This window comes from Hoplias malabaricus, chromosome Y (assembly GCF_029633855.1).
Source record: "Hoplias malabaricus isolate fHopMal1 chromosome Y, fHopMal1.hap1, whole genome shotgun sequence".
Classification (NCBI taxonomy): domain Eukaryota; kingdom Metazoa; phylum Chordata; class Actinopteri; order Characiformes; family Erythrinidae; genus Hoplias; species Hoplias malabaricus.
In genome coordinates this window covers 43,315,801-43,340,488 of record NC_089820.1, presented here as the reverse complement: position 1 = coordinate 43,340,488, position 24,688 = coordinate 43,315,801, and the positions used below count along the sequence as shown (strand labels likewise).

The following is a 24,688-nucleotide window of genomic DNA, read 5'->3' as shown; positions in this document are numbered from 1 at the left end:
TCCAAAATCTCAGGGTATAAACTATATATATATAATATATATAATGAATAATTATATAAGGGGTATTATATACAGTATTATTATTTCTAATGATAGTTCACTATTGTAGCGTATGTTGGGTTTTTAATCATACGCCAAGAAATATAAATATATTTCTATATCTATATTTATAGTTTGTGTTTATAGCGTTGACCTTATTCAAACTCCTATAATCTCTGATATTTGACTTAATGATATTAAAGTTTATAATTGGCTTAAGCAATTAAAACGTTAATAATTAGTTTGAGAATGAATAATAATCAAGCTAAGTGAGTTCTTCAGGATTTTCAGAAATTCTAATGAACAAACTGCGTACACTGTAATTTCAAATAATGAAAGTTTTATTAACAAAGAGAAGGATATTTACTTAACATAGCGTGATCTTGAAATCTCACGGCATCAAAGCAGGGGAAGCCAATTCGACTGTAGCGATACGCTAGGCACTTCTGACTTGTAACTAAAGTGTTGCTAACTAAGGTTTAATTAATGGCAAATTATAAAGGGATTTAATTAGGCATCAGCTCCTGGAAAAGTGTGAGATCTGCTAGCTTACTCGTTTGCCGTTTCACCGAGCCGTCGCGTCCTGCTGTTTAACTTCCGTGTTCTGGGTTGTTTCTCGTCGTTTCCACGTAGTGAGAGACAGGCCCGCTTGTGAAGGAGGTTCCCTTCCGGTTGAGATAGAAGCTCTCGGCTTCAGGCGGAGCGGCGTCGATCAAGATTTCCCCTCTTTGGAGAGTCGCAGACGTGGCTGGTTTCTCACCGAAGTGGAGTGGCTTTTTTTTAGAGTGTTAGCTCGTCTCGTTGTTCGGTTTTCCAGGAGTAATGCCTTCAGAAGTCAGCTTTATAACATTAATATATCTGCTATCAACTAATCAAAAAGGTTGATATCTTATTCTGGCCACGAATAAGTTTCGCCTATTTGATGACTCGTGAGATCACACTTCGATGGGCAATAAAACAAAACATCAAAACAAAACAAATCATTCGACGTATTAGTAAGACTTCATACTCTAGCTAATTCAAGACGTCTCTTGTAAGCTTTGATGAAGTCCCTTTAAGGTTCTTCTTTGTTTCTTTCGTCGGCGTGAAGGAGAAAGCGTCTCGCTTTGGAGATGTTTTGGAGCTTGGAGCGATGTTTTCTGCTGATCTCTTTGTTGTTTCGAAGTCCCTCGGATTTCCTTGAACTGTTGTTGTTCTTTCTTCTCCGTTTTCTGTTTGATTTGAACTGAACTGAGCTGAACTGTTTTTCAAAGCCAGCGCGGTCACACCCTCATGGGAGGCGTCCTTTTCCGATTGGATGCGAGTTCAGGCTCACGTGACTCTCACGAGGGGGAGAGAGTAGGGGGAATTTGAATCAGCGATTCACAGAGACTGAAAATAACTTTTGCATATTGAAATTCCTTATACATTTTAGTAACATATAACAATGAGTATACTGGATTATTAATATCAAACATTTACATAAGATTTCATCTTGGGTATGTTGTGTTTATGTCCCAGTTACAATAATACGTTAGAAGTATTGATCCTGGTTTTTAATTCACTTTTCTAATCAGAAACAGAACTTCTTTTCATGGTTGACAACAGCAATATACATCATTTCATTAGAAGGTGGGCATTCATCTGAGGGCACAGAAAGTGACATTAATACATTTGTTTATACACATTTAATCAGAATTTGATTTCATTTCCGTCATTTGTTTAGGCGACCCCGAGCGAGGCGTAGTTTCGCCAGTGTCCATTTGGGGTCGCTGTTGGTCCATGCCGTGTTGGTTGTCGAATAGGTGAGTCACGGGGGTTCAACCGAGGTCCCTTTCGTTAACCATTTGCTGATTCTGTAAGCGATAATGAGCGGACACTTAGGCGCCCCTGTCGTAAAAGAGGGCCGTAAAAACTCTCTTCTTTGTTCTGTGTTCCTGTTTCTCACAGGCATCATAAACGGGTTATCTCTCTAGTTCCTGAAGAGAGAAGGGGGTGTTGGGGGCCATGTGTCACTTGAAAGTGTCCTTGATGTTAGATTAGGTGCGTGCGTAAGGTTCTGTGAGTGTGTGGGGTCTGCGGGGTCTTTGTCCACTGCGGTTCGTGGAATGCTGACTTCGGGACCAGATGAAAGTCCTGGTCAGAGTGAGAAAGATTTAATTCAAAACTTTTCATTTCTTTATTTCTTCATTTTGATTTTTCATTGTTTATCTATATTCGGTCCATACTCCACTACATTCCCCCCTTTCTTTTCAGTTTTATGGTTTGGCAGGGAGCATGGAGCTGAAAAGAACTTTTGCTGTGGAGGAAGGTGAGATCAGCAAGCATATTCAAACACATTTCCAGAGCTGATGTATTCCTATTAGTGTATGGGTGCATATGGAATGTGTATGTTTGCATGCTTTTTGTCTAACAAATTTGACCATTTTATTAGACCAAGTTTCTAACCTGCTCTGGAGGGCTCAAGTGCGTTTGAAATAGAACCAAGCTATACCAAAGGTAAGAAGATATCCTAGTCCTACCAGGGTAACTAGTAAGGTGTCCGGAGTGGACCATGCATAGGTGACAGGCTGAACTGGCCATAGGGGTTGAGACGACAGCTCTCTAAGAGTGTTATCTACGGGGGTTAGATCAATGACTTGGGTTCCCTCATATTCTAGGCGAGTTAGTGTTTTAGTATCTAGCTCGATGGTGTGTTTGGAGAAGAACTCTGAGATTTCTATGTCGCTCTCAGGGTTTTGGTCAGGGTTTAGGTGATACAGGGCCAGGTCTCCTACATGTAAGATTGTGTTTATGGGGACGTCTACCCAGAAGGTTTGGCTAGGAAGGAGTACCCTTTCTGAGGTGTCATGTTGATCATAGGTTAGTAGGGCCTCTCTAAAGGGGGTGTTAACCAACCAACGATTTCCAACAATTTCAGCTTGAGTACTGGTTACCAAACGTCGGGGTGTGACGACTACCGGGCATTGAGTGTTACTCATCATAGGCTTGAGGCCACAGATCCCATTTGCGCTGTCACGAATGAAAGGTTTGCTAGGGCACAAGTAGTGAATGTCTTTAGTGAGTGTGCACATAAGCAAATTGGGTACCAGATATAGGTCAGGGTTATCATCTTGGTATGCTACAAGAGATGTTGTTTTTACACGAACGTAGGCAGAATCTTGCCAGAAGCCAACGTTGACAACATCTTTCAAGCGGTAGATGTTTTCAGGCGCCATTATGGGAAGGTTAATGATGAAAGCTAATTCTCGGTCTTGAGGATTAACATAAATTGGGATGATGCTACCTAAGGTATAGGCTAGGTGGGCCTGGAGATCAGTAACTACTTCTCGAGTTGCTGTAGATAAAATCTCCTGTACTAAGGATAGAGGCACCAGGTAGGGAGGAATTCTCCCCATGGCTAGGCTATCTACAGAGGAGCTGATTTCTTGTAGCATATCAGACAATAACATATTCACAAGCTGGATGTGGGCAAGGTCAAGTTGTACCACTGAAAGCATAGAGTTAACCGTCTGGAGCGTTTTGTTCAAAGCGACACTGTGAGCGTTGAGCACTACGACGGTGCCACGTAGGGTTTGCCCAATTGTTTGCAGGTGCTGCTGCTGTTTGTCTAATTGGGTTTTAATGTTCGGAATTTCAGCTTGCAGTTCCCCTACTTGACGTTTAACAGTGGCTACATTGACGGCGGACGTTCCGAGACTCAGTAGTGATCCCACAATTGCAGCTGCAATTAGCAATCCGGCTATGAAGCGTTTAGGTCGTTTGTTAAAACCATTTAGTTCTGATTGTGTTACGGTGAACTTTTGTAGCTGGCGGAGCATGTGAGTTACGTCGGCTTCAGCATGGCTGATAGCTTCCTCGGTCCATCTAACTCCATTCCGGCCAGTCTGCAGCGTGGTTATCGGTAGGTTTTTGCTACACGCTTCGGCGGGATTCAACCGTACAAATACTCTCTGGGTATGGAGGCGGCAATTAGTGATTAGCAGTCCCGGCTGGTCTTTCAGTATTATTCCTGAGTCAGGACCCGGTTCGATCACTTCAGGGAGCACGGCGGTTCCTAGGGAGCTGACGATCAGGAGAATGAGCAGCGGGGCCATCCTACCGGAAGAGATGCTCATGGTTAGATTTAGGGTATTTACGGCGAGTCGTTTAGACAAATTATAAAAATTTTCACGATACCCCCCTTTTGATAAAAGTTTCCTAGGGTAAACACTTGCACCCTGAGTGTCCTCAGTCTGGTTAGAAGCTCGTTGCCTGCTAAAGAGTGAGAGAAAAAGGGAAAAGGGATAGGAGAACAAAGGTGTGAGTAGAAGGTTGTAGTTGTTTGTTAATCAACACCCTTCCTGCCTTTGGTTCTGTCGTTTATGATCTAACACAAGCGTTAGTATCCCCTACAAGTCCCATGGGGGTTGTGTGCGGTCGGATTTGGTTGCGGTGGACCCATTTGAGTTCAGTACAGCCCCGAGCTTTGTTTATTTTGATCCTGTAAACAACGGGGGACAGTTTGTCTGTTATCTTATAGGGACCGGACCATCGGGGTAGGAATTTGCGGGCCAAATCACCCCCTGTTTTTCGCGACCTTCCAACAGGTTGGACAAAGATGTAGTACCATACCTTGTCCCCTATTTGGAGTTCGTCGTGGGATGCTTTGTGATCATAGTACGCTTTGCGACCTTCTGCACTTTTTTCCAGTTTCTGCTGGGCAAAGGCGAAAGTGGCTTTGAGGTGTTTCTGCAGATCCTCCATATACTGATGAGTGGTGTAGGCTACGGCTATGCTAGCTTCACCTGGCTGATATAACAGATGTAGAGGCAGAGTCATTTGTCTCCCTGTCATCAACTCAAAGGGTGAGACCCCGACTGCATCGTGTGGGGTCGCCCGTATGGCCATCAGTACAAGGGGTAGTTTGACATCCCAGTCTCGTTGGTTTGCTGCTACGTACTTTTTTAGTATGCTAACAACAGTTCGATTGGCTCGCTCTACCTGACCTGAGCTTTGAGGATGGTAGCTAATGTGAAGGCTGGCTTTTACTCCTAAGAGTTGCCAGAGCTGCTGCATGACCTCAGCTGTGAAATGTGTCCCTCTGTCAGAGTCGACACGGCTGGGTAGGCCAAACCGTGAGAAGACATGGTTCATCAGTAAGTATGCAGTGGTTAGCGCTGTGTCATTCGGTGCGGGGAGGCATTCTACCCATTTAGTGAATGCACACGTGACTGTGAGGAAGTACTTGTTACCTCTTACTGTTCGAGTGAGTGGTCCAACCCAGTCTATCTGGAGGTTTGACCAAGGGAAGGATAATCCTTTCTTTTGCAAGGGGGCTCTATGAAGAGGATTCGAGGGTTGAAATTGGCAACATACCAGACAGCCTTTAATGTAGTCAGCCACATCTTTTACCATGTGGGGCCAATATGCCACCTGCAGGAGCGCATGGTGTGTTGCTTTGACCCCTTTGTGTCCCGCAGATGGGGAGTCATGGGCGTGCATCAGCATCACCCCCCTGTGGCACTGAGGAACCACGAACATAGGTGAAGTGTGCGAGTCAGTGGCATGAACTAGCAAGCCTTTGACGACTTGGAGGGACGCTCTGGCGCCGTATAGGTTTTTAAGGCCTGGTATGGTGTCAAGATCTTGGGCTGTGATGGGATAAGTAGATGGGTCAGAGACATGGCTAAGCATTTTAGAAATGGATGAGTCTCGAGCTTGGAGAGTAATTAAGTCAGCGTCCGCAAAAGCAGGGTTAATAGAGACAATGGTAGGTTTAGCATTGTCAAGCGACGCCTTCGTTACAGTTCGAGACTGTGTGACAGCTAGGACTTCGATGTCGGGTGGGTTTGGATAAAGGGAGGGATCGAATGTCCACGATGTGCCTTCGCGGGCCCCTTGTTTGGCTAAGCTTAGGCGCGCGTAGTTGGAGTCTGTGCAGATCACCAATGTTTTTACGCTTTTCTGGACCGCAGACTGGATTGTGATGAGAATTCCTGCTATTTCAGCATATTGGGAGGACTGGGCACCCAATTTGAAACTTAGGGGTTCGTGAGGCCATCCGTTTATTCCGATAATACCCACCCCTGCCATCAGGGTGTGTTCTCGGCGGAACGAACAACCATCTACATACGCAGTGACAAGGTCTTTGCATGTGTTAGGATCGAAATAGTGGTGGTTAGCCACGGTAGGTAAGAGGGTTTCTGGAGCTTGTGGCACTTGGGAAGGAATGTTTCCTTCGCATCGCCTGCAGGAAGCAAGGCCTGTGCCTAGGGGGCTCTTGTAGTTTTGCGTGTAACGTACCTCTAAGTCAAAGCTTTGGAGAGCCATTAGCCAGGCTGCTACTCGAGTGTTAGTTACTACACCCTCTCGAATTCGTTGGCTGTTTAGGAAAGTGACTGGCTGATGATGAGTTTCAACAATCACCTTCTGACCACCTAGGTAGTTGGAGAAATGTTTGACTGCCCACACTGTTGCTAGTAGTGCTTTTTCGCAGTCACTGTATTTGTTTTCGGCAGCCAGCATAGTTTTACTAGCATAGGCTATGACATGTTTGTCTCTGTCGTGTAATTGATACAGACCGGAGCTGAGAGAGTGGTCCGAGAACCCTACTTCTAGGTAGAATTCTTTGTTACTGTCAGGATAGGCAAGGCATGGAGCCGTGCACAGTTTCGATTTCAGTGCCTGCATGGCGTGTTCCTGGGCTTCGCCCCAGGTGAACGGAGTATCCTTTTTCAGGAGGTCATAAAGTGGACGAGCTAGGTCCGCATAGTTTTCTATGAATTGTTGTGAGTAGTTGCATATTCCTAAGAAACTGCGGAGTTCCTTAAGATTGGTGGGTGCTGCGAGGTTTGTTACCCCTTGCACTCGACTCACTTGTGGTTCAACACCATCAGTGCTTATGAGCAGACCGACGTAATTCACTTTTGTTCTGCACCACTGACATTTGGAGAGTGATATTTTCGCACCTGCTGTTGTGAGCTGGTCAAGAACATGATCAATCTCGTCAATGTGTGCCTGTAGGGAGTGGTTACGCATGAGTATGTCATCCACATATATGAGGGTGCCTCGCTCGCGGGCATCAGGGCATGCTTTGTTTAAGAAAATATTAAACTCCACGGGTGAGTTGGCATATCCAAAAGGGCACCGAGTGAATGTGTACTGTCGGTTTGCGAAAGTGAAAGCGAGCTTGTGTTGGTCTTCTGCTTGCACCGGGATGGTCCAGAAGCCAGAGGCTACATCGATGGTGGAAAAGTATTTAGCGTTTCGGACTGAGGGAAGTTCTTGCTCCAATTGTGTCATCGGCCACCGAGACAAGGGAACCTGTTGATTTAGTTTCCGATAGTCGATGGTTAAGCGCCATTTACCATTTGGTTTAATGACGGGCCATAATGGTGCCGAATATGTGCTGTTGCAGGGTCGAATTATGCCCTTTTCCAGCAAGTCATCAATGATTTCTTGTACCGGTTCATAGGATGCCAACGGAATTTTGTATCGGCGGACAAACGTGGGTGGTGCTCCTGGACGAGCAGGAATGCGCACTGAATGAATATCAGTGAGACCACAGTCCGTTGAATCTTTGGCAAAAGATTTCTGATATTTAAGGAGCACTTCACAGAGTTTCTCACGTTCTTCTTTGCTTTTGAGGGCGTCGACCTCCTTTAGAACTTGCTCGACTTGGATACGGAATTCGGAGTCAGATAGTTCTTTTGAAGTACGTGAATTTGAAGTGTTTGCTCCCGCTTCGGGAGGAGGAGGTGGTTCCTGGGAGGATTCTGGGGATGAATCTAAGGAAAGAACCATGACCGTCATTTGATTGTCATCAGCGAGAGCTATCCTGCAAATGGCGTCTTTACTCATGTCCAGAGCTGAGAAGAGAGCAACAGCTCGTGTCGGATGAGTGTAGAACACCTTTGATTCTGGATGATCAAGAAGCAGGGATTCAGGCATTGGTCCTATGATCGGGATTCGCAACTCGAAGTCATGGAATTTCGTACTGACTAACCAACCCAGAGGAGATGAGTGAGGGATTGTCAAGGGTTGAGTGGTTTCGTTTCGTACGAATAGATAGGTGGATCTTGCTCGTGTTTCCACCAAAGGTGTGGCTTCGAGGGTGAGGCCTAGTTCGAAGAACTGAGGTGACGGTTGGAAAAGTGCATGCGCGTGGCTTAAGTGTTGGCCAGGTCGCATGATTAAGCGGATGGGTACATTTGCGGTGTTCGCAGGTACCACAAGTGAACCTTGGTTAGTGACCTGACATACCTCGGGAATAGTTTGTCCTGAGCCTAGGTTGCTGAGATCCGAGGACCAAGTTTCCGTTGAAACATCAGTCAAAGACCACAGCACACTATTGAGGGTGTCTACGTGGACATCGAGGCGAACCAAGAAGTCACTTCCAATGTAAGCATCGTGCGGCAAGTTAGGGACGACCAAGAAATAGTGGGTGAGTACCCTTTTGTTCCACTGGATGGTTAAAGCGCAAATTCCATCAATGGGTGACATTAATTTTGATGTCGGGTTAAGAGGAAAGTGACAAGGACTGCTCACCAAAGGAATATTTGGTTGAGTGAGGCACAGAGTGTTAAAGAGGGTTTGGCTTATGGTGGACTTGTCAGTCCACAGAGTCAGAACTGCATTGTCCACATGATAGTCCTGCATTGTGAGACCATTCACGATGGGAAGGCCGGGAACGTCTGTTGTGGACGGTTTAGTGAAAGTGCATAGGAATGTGTTCCGTTGTTCTAACATGACACTGGGGGGCCAGGAAGAAACTGCAGTCTCTGGCGTGGCCGCCATGGGCTCAGTTTCCTCTTCCTCGAAGTGAGGGATCTGATTTGGTGGATCTCCTATTGATTCAGGCCGGATTTCGAGACGGCAGCACTGAGCTTCCCGGTGGTGTGGGGTGCAGATGGGTAAAGGCTCACGCACTTGTGCCCAGATCTTTGACCTTTTGAAGTCAATCAGTGGTTCGAAGCGATTAAGGAGATCTTTGCCGATGAGGAAAGGAATTGTTTTGAGAGGAGACACATGAACTGGGTGCACTAAAGTCATTGGTCCGATGGCTAAGTGTATTAGTGCCATAGATTGGATAGTGAGGCCTGCATGTGAATACGGCTGAATATTAAGAGAACAGTTTTGGAGCTGTATCTCGCGATTTTCACGCCGCGCAATGGCTCGAACCTGGTGGAACAAGGCGGAAGACATGAGCGTGACATCTGATGCAGTGTCCAACAGGGCCTCATGTACTAGCCTTCTCTCCACAATGGTGGACAAATAGAATTTGCGTGCAACCCCTTTCTCAGTTAAGTGTCCCATGAATTGTCGGACGGGTGTGTCACCTTCGATGACTGAAGGGTTATTTAAACCTTCTTTACCGTCTAACTGAACAACTAAAACAGCACTGGAGGGTGTTTGCAAGTCACCCCCCTGTATCACTGGGTCTTTAGTGTTTGTTTGGGTCACGAGGAGATTGCACGGTGCGCTCGAAGACGGAGCTTCACTTGTCACTTCTCCTACATAACTCTCTAACATTTCTGGGGTGTTAGAGGATGGCTTTGGGCTAGACCGCACAGAGGTGATAGAAAGAACATCAGGTTTTTTCTTTTTCTCTTTGCAAATCATTGCAAGCATTCGGCGGATGTCCTCTAACTCCTTAGAGCTGAATTCCTTGCCTTTAAGCTGGTCTTTAGCGTGATTTTCTTTATTTTGATACCAGTATTTCCCTTTCTTTTCTCTATTAGAATCAGAAAGCTGGTTCTGAGCTGTTCGCTCATATCCCTTATGGGGATGTGATGGTTTTCCACGGTCCGCACCGCGGTTTTCTGCAGGGTAATAGTCACGACCATACCCAGCCCTGTCCTGATTTGAAATTTAACTCTTCCTCCATTCCGGAGTCATTTCTAGGTCTGAAGTACGCCTGTCTGAGTCGGTTATAATATTGCTGAGGGGATTCCTGGCATTGCTGTTTTATGTTCAAAGCAGCAGCCAGTCCGGTCTGTGACAGGTGATTGGAGAATTCTTCCTCCAATGCTTGGCACAGCACATCATATCACGCTTTTACATAGTCTGGCTGACGTTAAATGAAGTTACTGACGTCTCGGTTGGAGGTCAGTTTGATCACATATAGTCTGTCATCTATGGTGATCCCGGGGAACCTTTGGAGGTAGAAGTCAATATCTTTTAGGTAGGAAAAGATATCATTAGAACCGTCGGGTTTGGGATCAAAGCGAGTTATATTACGCGCGATTTTATCTAGGTCCTTGTATGAGGGACCGTGAGAGGGTAAAGGTTGAGGGGACCAGTCACTGGGTTGCAGTGCTCTGGGTCTAGCAGGGCGTTGTAAGGGACGGCTGACAGGAGACACAGGGGAAGGTGAAATACCCGTTGATACCAGAGGAGGTGCTGCAGCAGCTCTAAAGCTTACGGTCCCTGAGTCTGGTTCCAGATCCTCACTATCTTCCTGCTGGTCCTGTTTTACTATAGCGGCACTAGGTGGCACATCAGGAGTGACCTGGGGCAGTGTGTTCCCTTCAGCTATTTCGCTTTAAAGTTGACTTAACTCTGCCTCTACCTTTGCTCGCTGTCGCCGTGATACGTTGAGCTCACGTTCACTGGCCCTGAGCTGTACTACAGCGAGGAGGGCTATTTAACCTAATGCCTCCGTTAGGGATTTGCCCTTGACCATGTGGGTTAAGTGGTTCTCTATCCACTTAGCCACCATGTGGTCACGACCGACCAGGGAGGTCTTCTGCACAGTCACTTCGAATCCAGGCATCACATCACTGGTGATGCTGGTCAGAACAGAGAATGCCTCATCCCACAAACCTTCTACATATACTTCCGAGGAAAAAGTTCCTTCTGCCATGTTAGCTGTGTTTTAACTGTGAGGTGTAACTTACTTCTATTTAGTTCGGATTAATTCTGTTAATCCCTTTCCTAACTAAATTGAACTAACTTCACCTGTGCCGCGTGCTCTAAGAGTAACTGCTAGTCGGAGTGGCGTTGGAGTTCACTTGTGAATCTCTAAGGGAGGTCTGTTAGTAGTAGAGGGTGGAGTGAAAGTTGCTATACGCAAGTAAGCAAAAGAGGAGACAGAAATATAAAAAAAAAAAAATGTTCAATAATTAAATTATTAAAAATTTTGAATTGAAGAATTGTCGAAAAATTTGGATTAAAGAATTTTAAAATTAAGTAAGATTTATTACTAGATATAATTTCCAATTAAGGAGTTATGAAAGTAAAAGATTTTCTGAATTAAAGAATTATTAAGAACAGCTAAATTAAAAGACTCTCTCTTTTAACTGCGTTTGTGATCTGGTATCAAGTTAAAGTGTCAATCTCTAATTACTGCACACTGTCTGCTATAGTTGTATCAGCTTATTATGCTTCCAAGCCTTTACTTGTAATTATTCTGATGTGCAGAGTTTAGAGACTATTACAGCCACTAGAGCTGTAATACCAGGTCTTATCAGTGTGAACTGGTCGACAATTTCAATTGCGATAGCAAGTTTCTCCACTAGAGGGTACTGAAGGTAAGTCTGAATGGCAACAGCAAGCTTCAGTATTTAAGTTGAACTTAAATTGTAATACCAGACTGGGACACCAGAGGGCGACAAGCAAGTTATAATGCAATAGCAGCAATGAACACCAGTCGGCGCTGGTGGAAATCCTAATAAACATGGCACGAGCAGCCACAATATAACACAAATGGGAATTTCCACTGTAGCAGGAAGTTTCAACACTAGAGGGCGTTATCAGACTAAAATCTAAAATGGGATAAAGATTTTAAACGCTCAGATACTTTATCAAAAATAAAAATTAAGATTTAAAAGGGGAACAGAGATTTTACACTAAGGTACTTTAAAAGAATTTCATCTGTAATGACAACTTTTAAACACCAGAGGGCTGCTAAACACTTATGTTGTCTCGGCGGACAACCTCCCAACCACTAGAGGGTGTACGGGGATCAAACATCAAGGGTAGCACCACACTTGACCACAAGGAGGAGCACGGGAGGACACGCTTCAATAGACGCTAGTTATGAAGTATTTTTCCCTGCAATTACGCACTTATACCACAAGAGGGAATTAGTCTTCCTCTGTTTTGGGGGCGTTTTGAATTTCCCTCCTTAGTTTCAGCTCCGCCCCTTCAAAGGGGTCGTTCCTTTCATGAAACTATATCTATATCTATTCTATATCTATATTTATAGTTTGTGTTTATAGCGTTGACCTTATTCAAACTCCTATAATCTCTGATATTTGACTTAATGATATTAATTAAAGTTTATAATTGGCTTAAGCAATTAAAACGTTAATAATTAGTTTGAGAATGAATAATAATCAAGCTAAGTGAGTTCTTCAGGATTTTCAGAAATTCTAATGAACAAACTGCGTACACTGTGATTTCAAATAATGAAAGTTTTATTAACAAAGAGAAGGATATTTACTTAACATAGCGTGATCTTGAAATCTCACGGCATCAAAGCAGGGGAAGCCGATTCGATTGTAGCGATACGCTAGGCACTTCTGGCTTGTAACTAAAGTGTTGCTAACTAAGGTTTAATTAATGGCAAATTATAAAGGGATTTAATTAGACATCAGCTCCTGGAAAAGTGTGAGATCTGCTAGCTTACTCGTTTGCCGTTTCACCAAGCCGTCGCGTCCTGCTGTTTAACTTCCGTGTTCTGGGTTGTTTCTCGTCGTTTCCACGTAGTGAGAGACAGGCCCGCTTGTGAAGGAGGTTCCCTTCCGGTTGAGTTAGAAGGTCTCTTCAGGCGGAGCGGCGTCGATCGAGATTTCCCCTCTTTGGAGAGTCGCAGACGTGGCTGGTTTCTCACCGAAGTGGAGTGGCTTTTTTTAGAGTGTTAGCTCGTCTCGTTGTTCGGTTTCCCAGGAGTAATGCCTTCAGAAGTCAGCTTTATAACATTAATATATCTGCTATCAACTAATCAAAAAGGTTGATATCTTATTCTGGCCACGAATAAGTTTCGCCTACTTTGATCACTCGTGAGATCACACTTCGATGGGCAATAAAACAAAACACAATTAAAAGAAAAGAATATATTCAAATCACTCGACGTATTAGTAAGACTTCATACTCTAGCTAATTCAAGACGTCTCTTGTAAGCTTTGATGAAGTCCCTTTAAGGTTCTTCTTTGTTTCTTTCGTCGGCATGAAGGAGAAAGCGTCTCGCTTTGGAGAGGTTTTGGAGCTTGGAGCGATGTTTTCTGCTGATCTCTTTGTTGTTTCGAAGTCCCTCGGATTTCCTTTTGAACTGTTGTTGTTCTTTCTTCTCTGTTTTCTGTTTGATTTGAACTGAACTGAACTAAACTGTTTTTCAAAGCCAGCGCGGTCACGCCCTCATGGGAGGCGTCCTTTTCCGATTGGATGCGAGTTCAGGCTCACGTGAATCTCACGAGGGGGAGAGAGTAGGGGGAATTTGAATCAGCGATTCACAGAGACTGAATATAACTTTCGCATATTGAAATTCCTTATACATTTTAGTAACATATAACAATGAGTATACTGGATTATTAATATCAAACATTTACATAAGATTTCATCTTGGGTACGTTGTGTTTACGTCTCAGTTACAATAATACGTTAGAAGTATTGATCCTGGTTAATTCACTTTTCTAATCAGAAACAGAACTTCTTTTCATGGTTGACAACAGCAATATACATCATTTCATTAGAAGGTGGGCATTCATCTGAGGGCACAGAAAGTGACATTAATACATTTGTTTATACACATTTAATCAGAATTTGATTTCATTTCCGTCATTTGTTTAGGCGACCCCGAGCGAGGCGTAGTTTCGCCAGTGTCCATTTGGGGTCGCTTTGGTCCATGCCGTGTTGGTTGTTGAATAGGTGAGTCACGGGGGTTCAACCGAGGTCCCTTTCGTTAACCATTTGCTGATTCTGTAAGCGATAATGAGCGGACACTTAGGCGCCCCTGTCGTAAAAGAGGGCCGTAAAAACTCTCTTCTTTGTTCTGTGTTCCTGTTTCTCACAGGCATCATAAACGGGTTATCTCTCTAGTTCCTGAAGAGAGAAGGGGGTGTTGGGGGCCATGTGTCACTTGAAAGTGTCCTTGATGTTAGATTAGGTGCGTGCGTAAGGTTCTGTGAGTGTGTGGGGTGGAATGCTGACTTCGGGACCAGATGAAAGTCCTGGTCAGAGTGAGAAAGATTTAATTCAAAACTTTTCATTTCTTTATTTCTTCATTTTGATTTTTCTTTGTTTATCTATATTCGGTCCATACTCCACTACACTATTTATTCTTTATCAGAGGTTACCAGTACAACTTGGTAATATTAAGGTGACCTTATTATATTTAACTAACCAACTTGATCATTTGTTTATTATTAACATGTTCTCCAGGCATTGAATCTCCAGGGACGTCTGAAGTTCCTCCACGGTCAGAACAGACATCAGGACGGTGGAGGTTCTGTCCCCCCACAGCTCGCCCTGTTTTCTGTGGCCACACCCCTCCAGCCCCCCTCCATCTTGGAGATCCGCACCAAAAACATGATCTTCAGAACCAAGCACAAACTGGACTTCACACCTATGGCCTGCGATGCCAAGTATATACTACTATTATACAAACACCCTTCATTCTATTTACATTCACTGGCCACTTTTTAGAAACACCATTCTTCTACATTCATACACTGGCCACATTATTAGAAAAACACCTTTCTGCTTCCAATCACTGGCCACTTAATTAGAAACACCTTTCTACTCCCATTTACTGGTCACTTTATTAAAAACCCCATCACCCTTGTACTTCCAATTACTTGCCACTTTATTTCTATTTCATCTCACTGGCCCATTTATGATGTTATATCCTTAGCAATAATCTTGTGTGTGTTGCAGGGGTAAGATTGTTCTGGGATACACTGAAGCAGAATTAAGAGTTCGGGGAACTGGTTACCAGTTCATCCACGCAGCAGATATGTTGTACTGCGCTGAGAACCATGTCCGAAGTAAGATATTTTTATCACAAGCTTTGCATTTTTACAAGAGGGCAAGCCTTTCTTGGCAACTCTAGATAAAACACAAGTATTTGAAGATTATTACTTACATCCCACATCATTAAATTGAGGCTAACAAACATCATTCATTCATTATCTGTAACCGCTTATCCAGTTCAGGGTCGTGGTGGGTCCAGAGCCTACCCGGAATCATTGGGCGCAAGACGGGAACACACCCTGGAGGGGGCGCCAGTCCTTCACAGGGCAACACACACACATTTGCTTACAAACATTATGATGTATTTTAACTTGTACACTGTATGTCCATATGTTTGTACACATAATACTGGGATGCTTTGAAGCAGCTGTACATAAGCCTAAAGTAAACATACTCAATGACAATCGTAATCTAGAGAGAAATAAATTCCAAAGCACTCCATTCACTAGCTAACGGCATCATAAGGACAGAAGATGTCATTCAGCTAGTACTATTACCACTGTTTTCTCTCTCTCTCTCTCTCTCTCTCTCTCTCTCTCATCAGCCGGTAGCTTAGTAGATATAAACCCAATGACCCTGAAAGTGATTTATTCTGGATGCTTAGTTAGAGCCCTTTAACAGTGACCCAATCTCCCTGACCCCATTCAGCCAGGATCAGATGGGGGAGGGATTTACATCTGAGCCAATCCTCTGATTTAACCACAGGAAGTGGCCAAGGTGCTGATGTAAGCTATAACAACTTATGGGTCAAGATTGACAATGAAATATAGCTATAGTGGTGTTTTGATAGTAGTGGTGTGCAATTCAAGCAAATCTTGCTTATAATGTCTGTAATTGCTATTATGCCTATATCTGTTATTGTGAGTACACACACACACACACACACACACACACACACACACACACACACACAGAATGCTAATTGTTTGCTGTCTTATTGCATCACCTTGGGATTTTTAAAAATGTTCTGGAAAAACGCTTATAGAACTGAGTTGAACTGAGACAGAAGGAGAGGGAGACGTTTTCCCATAATCCTACAGATTACGGAAGAGATTGGGCAAAGCTATGCAGCAAAGAGTGGATAGAAATGTTAACTAGGGTCAAAAACCCATATGAGGAATTTAATATGGAGCCCACAGCCTGCACAGATGTATGCAGTGGGACCTGTGCAAAGCCCAAGAGGCCTCTTTTCCAGAGATATTGATTATTGATCCACATAAACATTTAAGGGACATTCAAAACAGAAACACAGAAATATCAGCAAAAATGCTAGATGTGATAGGGGAGTGGCAAAAAGAATGTGATCAATCCTGTAATAAATTAGTTCTGAAATATCAATAATAAATTATTTGAGGTGTTTGATCTTGAAACATTATGTCTTCATCATCATCTTAAGTGAGGTGAATTGAAAAAGTTGTATAGAAAGAATATACATCAGATCAATATCGGACAATACTCAGTGTTTCAATATCAGTATAAGTATCAAAAAGGGAAATGTAGTATCTTACCACCTCTAGATGCTTGCCTTCTTCATAAGTTATTTCGTGCCACTGTACCCTGCTTCTTACTCATTGTGCTCTGGACCTGACAGTATTTGTTGTGGGACATACTACTGAAATAAAATTGAAACCACAAATGTGTGGAGAGTACCCATTACCCATGTCATTGTATGATCAACTGCACTGGTTGTATTGTTTTGTAGTGATTAAGACCGGGGAGAGTGGACTGACTGTATTCCGACTCCTGACTAAAGACAACCGCTGGAAGTGGGTACAGGCCAATGCTAGACTTGTCTACAAGAATGGAAAGCCTGACTATATCATTGCTACACAGAGGCCACTCGGGTGAGTCAGTGTGCACAAGAGTGTTTTTAAACTGTACATTCATTCGGAATTTAGTTGGCACAAACGCCTCAGCAACACTGCTTTTCAAGATCTTGGTTATGACCTTGTTTTATTTGGACGTTTTGCATGAATGCTACTGTTTCTGTTCTTATTGTATGGCATAACCTATTGATGTCTCGATGGTTTGTGCATCTGTCATGCCATATACTTTTTTCCACATCCAGGGAAGAAGAAGGAGGTGAACATCTGAGGAAACGCTCCATGCACCTGCCTTTCACTTTTGCCACAGGAGAGGCCTTGCTGTACCAGACCAGCTATCCTGGACCTGGCTTCCCAGACAATATGTTAACCAAAGGCAAGAGTGGCCGGGCCAAGAAGGGAAAAGGGGACAAAGGCTCTAAAGATGACGTGGACCCCAGTTCCTTGTTGGGGGCAATGATGAGGCAGGATGAGTCTGCATATGTCTGCCAGCCAGCTGTACAGCCCAAACTACCATACCATGGAAGCCTGTTTAGCGAGCAAGGACACCCTAGTGTTTTTTCTGCAAGTAACGGAAGCTGGAACTCTGCACTAGACACAATAACTGGGGGCTCCAGGTCATATTTGTCAAATGTTGACCCCCTACTTGCCACGCTGGACTCCCTAACCCTTGAGGGTGAGGAAAGCTGTTCCAATAGTGAGCTGTTCAACGCTCTGGAGAACCTTGGATTGAATGCTGAAGATCTAGAGCTTCTTCTCCTGGATGAGAGGATGATCCGGGTGGAGATGGAGGCAGATTACATCCCATCACTCAATGATCTCCTTACAAACAATGAAATCTTGTCCTACATCCATGACTCTTTAGAGAATCGGACTGTGGATTCTGTGAATGATGGAGATAGTCTAGTTCCTGTTCCTGCCACAGTCCCAGACACTCTAGAGCCTGTTCAAAGTTCATCTGAGACCTATATCCCTCCATCTGACCCTGTCACTGAGCCAAACCCTACTTCTAGGTTAAATTCAAACTTTCCCAGCTATCTGCCTAAGCTGCCAACCCCCATCCTGCAACTCTCACAGCAGATGCAGCAGCACATGAACTCTCAATCCTTGCACAACAAATGCCACAGCTGGATACCTGAGCCACAGGAGAGTGAGTTTAATGCGATTAGGTTTCCTCAGAGTAACTCTGTACTCATTAACACCGTTACTGCGGTTCACAATAATCACTGGGTCCCTCAACTCACACAAGCAAGTCTGGACAACTACACTGAGGTCAACAACAAATTAATAGAACCTCAACATCAGCAGCATTGGCAAGATGGCCAGCTTCAGCCCCAGGACCACTACAAGCAAAAACCTTCCAATATTGAAAGTCCTCAAAATGGCATCAACAGTTCTGCTCAATGGCAGGGGTATAACTACATTGACCAGGTGGACCCCTCAGCTATTGGAACTTGTGCTGACAATTCCCATGTGGATTACAATCTGGCCACTGGGCAAGGGGTAGAGCTTACTATGAACAGTAACTCAGTAGGAGATATATGTCAGTTCCAAGGTGTCGTGGCAACATCTTCATCCTATCAGCAAGTTTATCAGAAGCAGCAACAGCCAAAGGACACACCCACATATTTTTCCTACACCAATCAGAACTCCTCCCTGGATCATATCCTAGTTCTACCCCCACATCAGGAACTCCCATCATTGGACACCTATGAAATATTTGACTCTGCCCCACTCCATGATGCCATGCAGAACCGGGTAAGGACTATTTTGTTCTATCCACTTCCTCAACAAGAATCTTGTCTGATGTAGATACTGTAACCCACATGGCTTAATAATGGCTCATTTGCTTGAATATTGCACAAACATTTATTGATTTACTTTATTTATCATAATCCTTTTTTATATCAGACAATATAACTATCATCTTTGAGCCACAGTAATACTGACAGAAAGTGTTTAAAATGGTTACCCTAGTCCGAAACACTAGAGGGAGATTTCTGCCCCTGTTCCATAGAACATTAGCCAAATCAGCATCCATCTTGTAGTCTTGCTGTGCTCTGAGCAATCTCCAACTTTCAAGTTCACCACCAATATTCCTCTCGTTTTACATTTTGTGTGGTCCTGGACAATAATGCAGAGGCTTTTATAGATCTGGTAGAATCTAATGTTATCCATGTTCATTTGTTCGTTTCATTAGCTGAAGCACGCTGTGTTTGCATGCTGCTATTGCATTTCATACCTGGCAACCCAAGGTGTGGAAACCACTGGGGAAAGGGCAGTGGGCAGGATCACAGAACACCAACTGATGTCTGCTCCAGAACAGACGCTTCTCAAACAACAATATATTGGCTGTAGTGCTTCAACTTTGCATTTCTCCACATCCTCATCATATTATTTTTTTAGTGGAATAAATACATATATGGCACTTTCCTCTTTTAAGAAAACCTCAAAAGCATATTTCCAATGGTAATATTGGAATACATGCCACAGGATTAATAAAATATATAAGATACTGTTTATAGCTTTGGATTCATTTTTTGAATGGCACTAAAATCACTGAGAAACCTCATGGTTTGTAACATACATTTTCTCTTGTGACTGGGACAGAGAGCAGGAAATGGGATCCTTGTGGCTTAGCAGGACTTTACGTGGAAATGTTTGCATAATTAGTTGTGGAGATCAGTTCCATTGTAAGCTAATAGTTTATGTCTCGGAATAGATTGTTCCTGGATAACTCCTTAAGAGATACGAACCTCTTAAGACAATTCTTTGAAAGTTCTCTTAAAATAGAAATGTAGCCTTTCAGTTCGTATGGACATCTTGTTTATCATTGCATAAAAATGTCTTATTAGTGAAATTGTTTAAATCTAGCCAATATATGGAATTAGGAGATTGTGCAAGTTAAAACATAATGTCATAAGACTCAGATTACACTTAAAATCAGTAAAATAATTTAGAAATAGGTTCAATAATCATATAATATTTTTAGAACACCTGGATAAAATACCAGTACATACACTGACTAGATGCAAGATGATTCCATTTACTAAGACATAATGTTTTGGAGAATGTGTCTGGGTTGCTGTTAAGGTCTAGTACTAAGGGGGACTTTTGTTATGACAGCCAGACACTTGAGACTAATGCTGTGCTTTTGCTTCGTCATGTTTAAGGTTAAGAGCTAAGTAGAGCAGTAATGCCCACCACAGCAGGGGGTTTTCTTCATGCCATTATTACCACAACTCAATCACAGCTTATTTTAATTCATGTAAACAATGGACTTTTAAAGATGCATAACTTAATGCATAATTAGAGCCTTTTATTTTTTATAAAAAAACAATATTGTACAGTAAAAATGTATATTAATATTTATTAATAATTAGTCATAAATTTAAGTGAAGCAATGTATATATGAGTCTGAAATTTAAATATAAAAAAAATACATGTCTATAGAATCCTGTAAAGTCCTGATATATTTGAAATATTAGAATCGAGAGTTCAGTTAGTTATGATTGGCTGATGAATGTGGTGTAGTGGAATGCAGTGGAATGCAGAGGGAGAACATGGGCCTCTAATGCAGTGGCCAGTGTAGTGGGACACAGTGAAGCTCTAATGAGACTTTGTGTGTGCGTGTGTCTGCTCTCATTAGGATTAACAAGAGCATCTCACCACATCTAGGACAGTCCACAGGCCAGAGTACTGTTTGATTTGAAGTTATTGTTACTGGTTTGGTAGCAAGAGGTGCACAAGATACTAGCGTTGTGTTTATATTGCAGTCAGTTTGGGAACTGTGTTTGATTAAAGAATTATTTGCATATTGCAACTTTTGCATTATCAGTATTGTATTCACAATAAGTGACATATCTAGACCCTGTAAAATATTCTTCTTCACTAAACTGGACCTACTGCAAATCAAAATGCAATTCTCAGTTTGTAATTATGTTGACAGTTAATCTAATATTTAAAGCCTTCAGTGCAGATCAAACTGAGAATACAGCCAGGCTTGATCTACATAGTTACTACAGAGAAAACAATCCAAATCTGCCAAATTGTTTCAAGATTATTGAAGCATAAAATGCAGAGAAATTATTGATTTGAGGGTATTAAGTGGACAATAGAGGTGGACCAGTTAATGGATAAAATGTAAGGCAATACTGACAAGACTTTTGTACCTCAGCCAGTCCTGGTTGGTTGTTGCAGAGCTGTGTGTATGTGTGTGTGTTTTCAGGGTCAAAGCTTTCAGCTGAGAGAAGAATAGATCTGTAGTGTCCAGTCAAGCATGAGCAGCATTGACCTACAATCTGCCCACTACATTACTTAACATACACATTCACACAAACATACATAAACACACATACCATACCTACCAACTACATACACACTTACTATTACATATTGATTCATAAAATTAAATACGACTTGGTCGTATTGGTCGATATGGTATCCAACTGCTGATTACATAAAAATTACATAAAAAGGACGGTTATCACTAAAAGCCTTAGCTACAGTTGTATGAAAAGTTTATTCACTCATGGTCTAATTGCATTATTTTGTTGACATTTACAGCACTGTATATATGTTGTTTTATGGTTTCCAATATGGTACACTAAAAAATAAAAATAACAACAAATCAGAAATTGTGAAATAACACGTAATAAAATATATTTGCTGCCCTCCACATCTTAGAATGGGATTCAGTTCTCAGCTTGGACAGTACACTGTCCTAATAGGCCTTGGGCAAGATTCCTAACTCAACATTAGTTCAGCTGTAGCATGATTAAAATTGTACATTGCTCTGTACAATAACAAGCATTTTATGAGTAACATATAACTGTAATAAAATTAATATAAAAATAAAATTGCTGCTCTGTTGTCATTTAATTGTGAGTTTGAAAATGTCAAGCGAGGGGATTCCATCAAGGAAAAGTGCTATTAAAGCATGTGAATTGATTTGTTCTATTCTCGTGGATAATATTCCATCCAAAGTATGTGTGAGTTTGGTTTAGATGGTATAAATATGGTGATTTCAATGTTAGCAATCATAAACGTGGCATATTAATAAAGGTCTGAATTAGGGGTGGCCGATACTGCCCTAACATCATATCACGATATTTCAGGGTATTTTATTGATAACGATATTCTTGGCAATATGACAAAATGCTGAATTAATTTAAGAAACAGACTATTGCAACACAATCAACGTTATATTAATATGAACTAAATTAATTATATTTAATATATATTAATAATAAAGGTTTGTTTCATTTCTAACATAATACCATGGTCCATTTTACATCTGATATTTTATAACCAAACCACCGCCACAAGCCACTCCACTTTTTGGAGCAAATTTCTTGCCACTTTCCACCTTACTTCACTGTGCCTAAATGACTAATGTTAAGAACATATACTGTATTATGAGTAACTGCATGATGTCATTACATAAACAAGTCAGAATATCACCATTAACACAATATTTTTTATATCACGATATTGATTGAATTATGACTGTAAATTATATGATATGGCATAACACTAGCTGGTAGGTGGATTGGCTACTTAAAATTGTCCATAGGTGTGAGTGAATGTGTGTGTTGCCCTGTGAAAGACTGGCGACGCCTTCCCGCCATGCTCCCAGTGATTCCATGTAGGCTGTTTGGTTACAGACAATGAATGAATCAATAACAAACCTAATTTGCTATGGGGGTTGAATAATTTTGATGCAGCTGTATTGTATGCTATGTAACGCTGTATTCATATGATACACAAGTGTGAATGGAATTATATAAAATGTACACTAATGTAAGCTAATGATATCCCTTGATGCCAAACAGAATGTAGACTAACAAATATTAGTAATGATGTTTACTTTAATAAAATCTAAATATTAATAACAGCTACTATAACATACACTCCATAACATTCATTTAATTTATATGACAGAAAAGAAACTTATCTTATTAGACTGTCCTCCTTAAAGCAGTTTTTAACTTGAAACATTATGAAATTTTTAAACATGCGCAGATATCCCAGGCCATGTAATGGTTCCATTAAGTGCTTCACAGCTAGAAATAGCTCTTTTAGCAAGTAAAAAGATGGTGATACAGACATAAAAAAAAGAAAATGAACAGCAGAGCCAGAGAAAAAGTCAGCAGTGCCAGAAATGGAGGGAAGATAAAGAGAGAAGTGAAGGATGGGTCTTTAGCTTAAGTCAATCAACAATATTATTAATCTACATACAATGTACAGGGCTTTTTTCCTATTATTTTCTATGTATGTTGGAAAAATGTATAAAATAAGGTTATTTCAGTTATCTCAAGTGACTCTTCATCACATTGTGAAGTAGCTGTTACACTGGCACCTAGCGGCCTGGATGTGTCTAAGTTTCTGCATTTAATCTATTTACCCAAATGTAGGGGACCAAAGTATTACAAAGCAATTTGAGTCTTCATTTATTTTGCACTTCACTTCTAATATATAACCTTTCATCTTTGTTTTTGTCTCATTTCACAGACAGAAAACGGCTGTGCTCTCAACTCCACCAGTGTGGCCTACACAGGAAACTGCCTGCTTCCAAATGGCACCTTGGCAACCACGCCCAGCAAAAGTCCCTGCCCCCGTCCCGAGCCACTCCCCCCAATCCCTGATCCACAGACTACTGGCTTCTACGTCTAAAGCTCCCCACACCACGGACCAGTTAGCATTGAGCATTTCCAGGCCCCTGTGGTCGGAACAACCATTAGAAGAAACTTGGAAAATGAAACTGTTGTTCATTGCAGATGGAGAATGTCTAATCTTGACACAGATGTGGGCTGACGGAGTTATGTCAAGTATATTAAGTCACTGATTATGTCAGCAAGGATATAGAAAAGTGTAACTCAGCGCTGAGTTGGTGTCAAAATGCATTTGGAGATCATAGGTCAGTAGATATTGACATAAGTAAAAGTATTATCATAAGAATATCATGATAACAAGCAACAATGCAGTGTTAGAGATGGTAGTGCAGTGTGTGTGTAGGTGTGTGTGGTGGTGGTGGCAGGCAAGTGTTCATTTATATGCTACACAACATCTACATAAGCCTTTCAGGACAAATGACCAAAAAAGAAGACTATATATAAAGACTTATTCCAACAAGTGCATTTGTTATACAACTTTCTAGGGTGGAACTGAAAGAAGTAGCCTTTATGACAACTTATTCTTGTTGGAATAAACCGTTATTTTTATGTAGGTTTGTGTCACTTGCCATAAATTATTTCAGGTTTATGCCAGTTGTATTACAGGCCTTATGTAGATGTCATGTAGATTGTGAACTACAACATACAGTGAAATTTTTGTGTCTAAACAATGGTAAAGAGAGCTAGGTGACTGTTAGCATTTAGCTCCAGTGAAATGATTGTTGGAACAGCAGTACTAAGTGTTCACTGTGAAAATGTGGCATGTATCTTTATTTATTTATGAGAGAATTAGCTTCATGCTAATTGGCTTTGTGCTGATTAGCTTCTTGGTTATAGTTTTGGCTACTGTTTTTACGGGCCCTTGCTCATACTGTACATTGACAGCTTAACGTATATATCAGGTGTCTGCTTAAGCATTTCTCTTCCTTCCCAACTGCAGATGGAAGACTCTTTATCTCATTTTTGGAAGCCTTTCTATGTTTCTTCACTGATGCAAAGCACTTGCAATCAGGAACACGCTTTAGCATCTTTAGCATCCTAAACCGAGACTTGATTGTTTTCTTACAGTTAGGATTTAGACCTCTGAAGTTGTGCTGTCATTCTGTCTAAGCTGAATTTCTATATGAGAAAATGAATGGGAATTGTGGAAATCACTGGTGTTGTGCTCTGTGATATAAAAGGAATATAGAATTTCAATGTTTTTTTTTTCAGACTTTT

The 24,688-nt window shown here is 42.0% G+C and overlaps 1 protein-coding gene across 1 annotated transcript in view; it reads left to right on the top strand.

Moving 5' to 3' along the window:
• LOC136677798 (aryl hydrocarbon receptor-like) overlaps positions 1-23,719 on the top strand; it is a 54,596-nt gene extending 30,877 nt beyond the window's left edge. The window contains exons 7-11 of the mRNA XM_066655448.1: positions 14,383-14,585; positions 14,878-14,987; positions 16,676-16,817; positions 17,042-18,554; positions 23,310-23,719. Of these exons, the coding sequence (XP_066511545.1) occupies positions 14,383-14,585; positions 14,878-14,987; positions 16,676-16,817; positions 17,042-18,554; positions 23,310-23,471 (2,130 nt within the window). The 3' untranslated portion in view covers positions 23,472-23,719. The remainder of the gene's footprint in view (positions 1-14,382; positions 14,586-14,877; positions 14,988-16,675; positions 16,818-17,041; positions 18,555-23,309) is intronic.
• Positions 23,720-24,688: the final 969 nt, after the last annotated feature.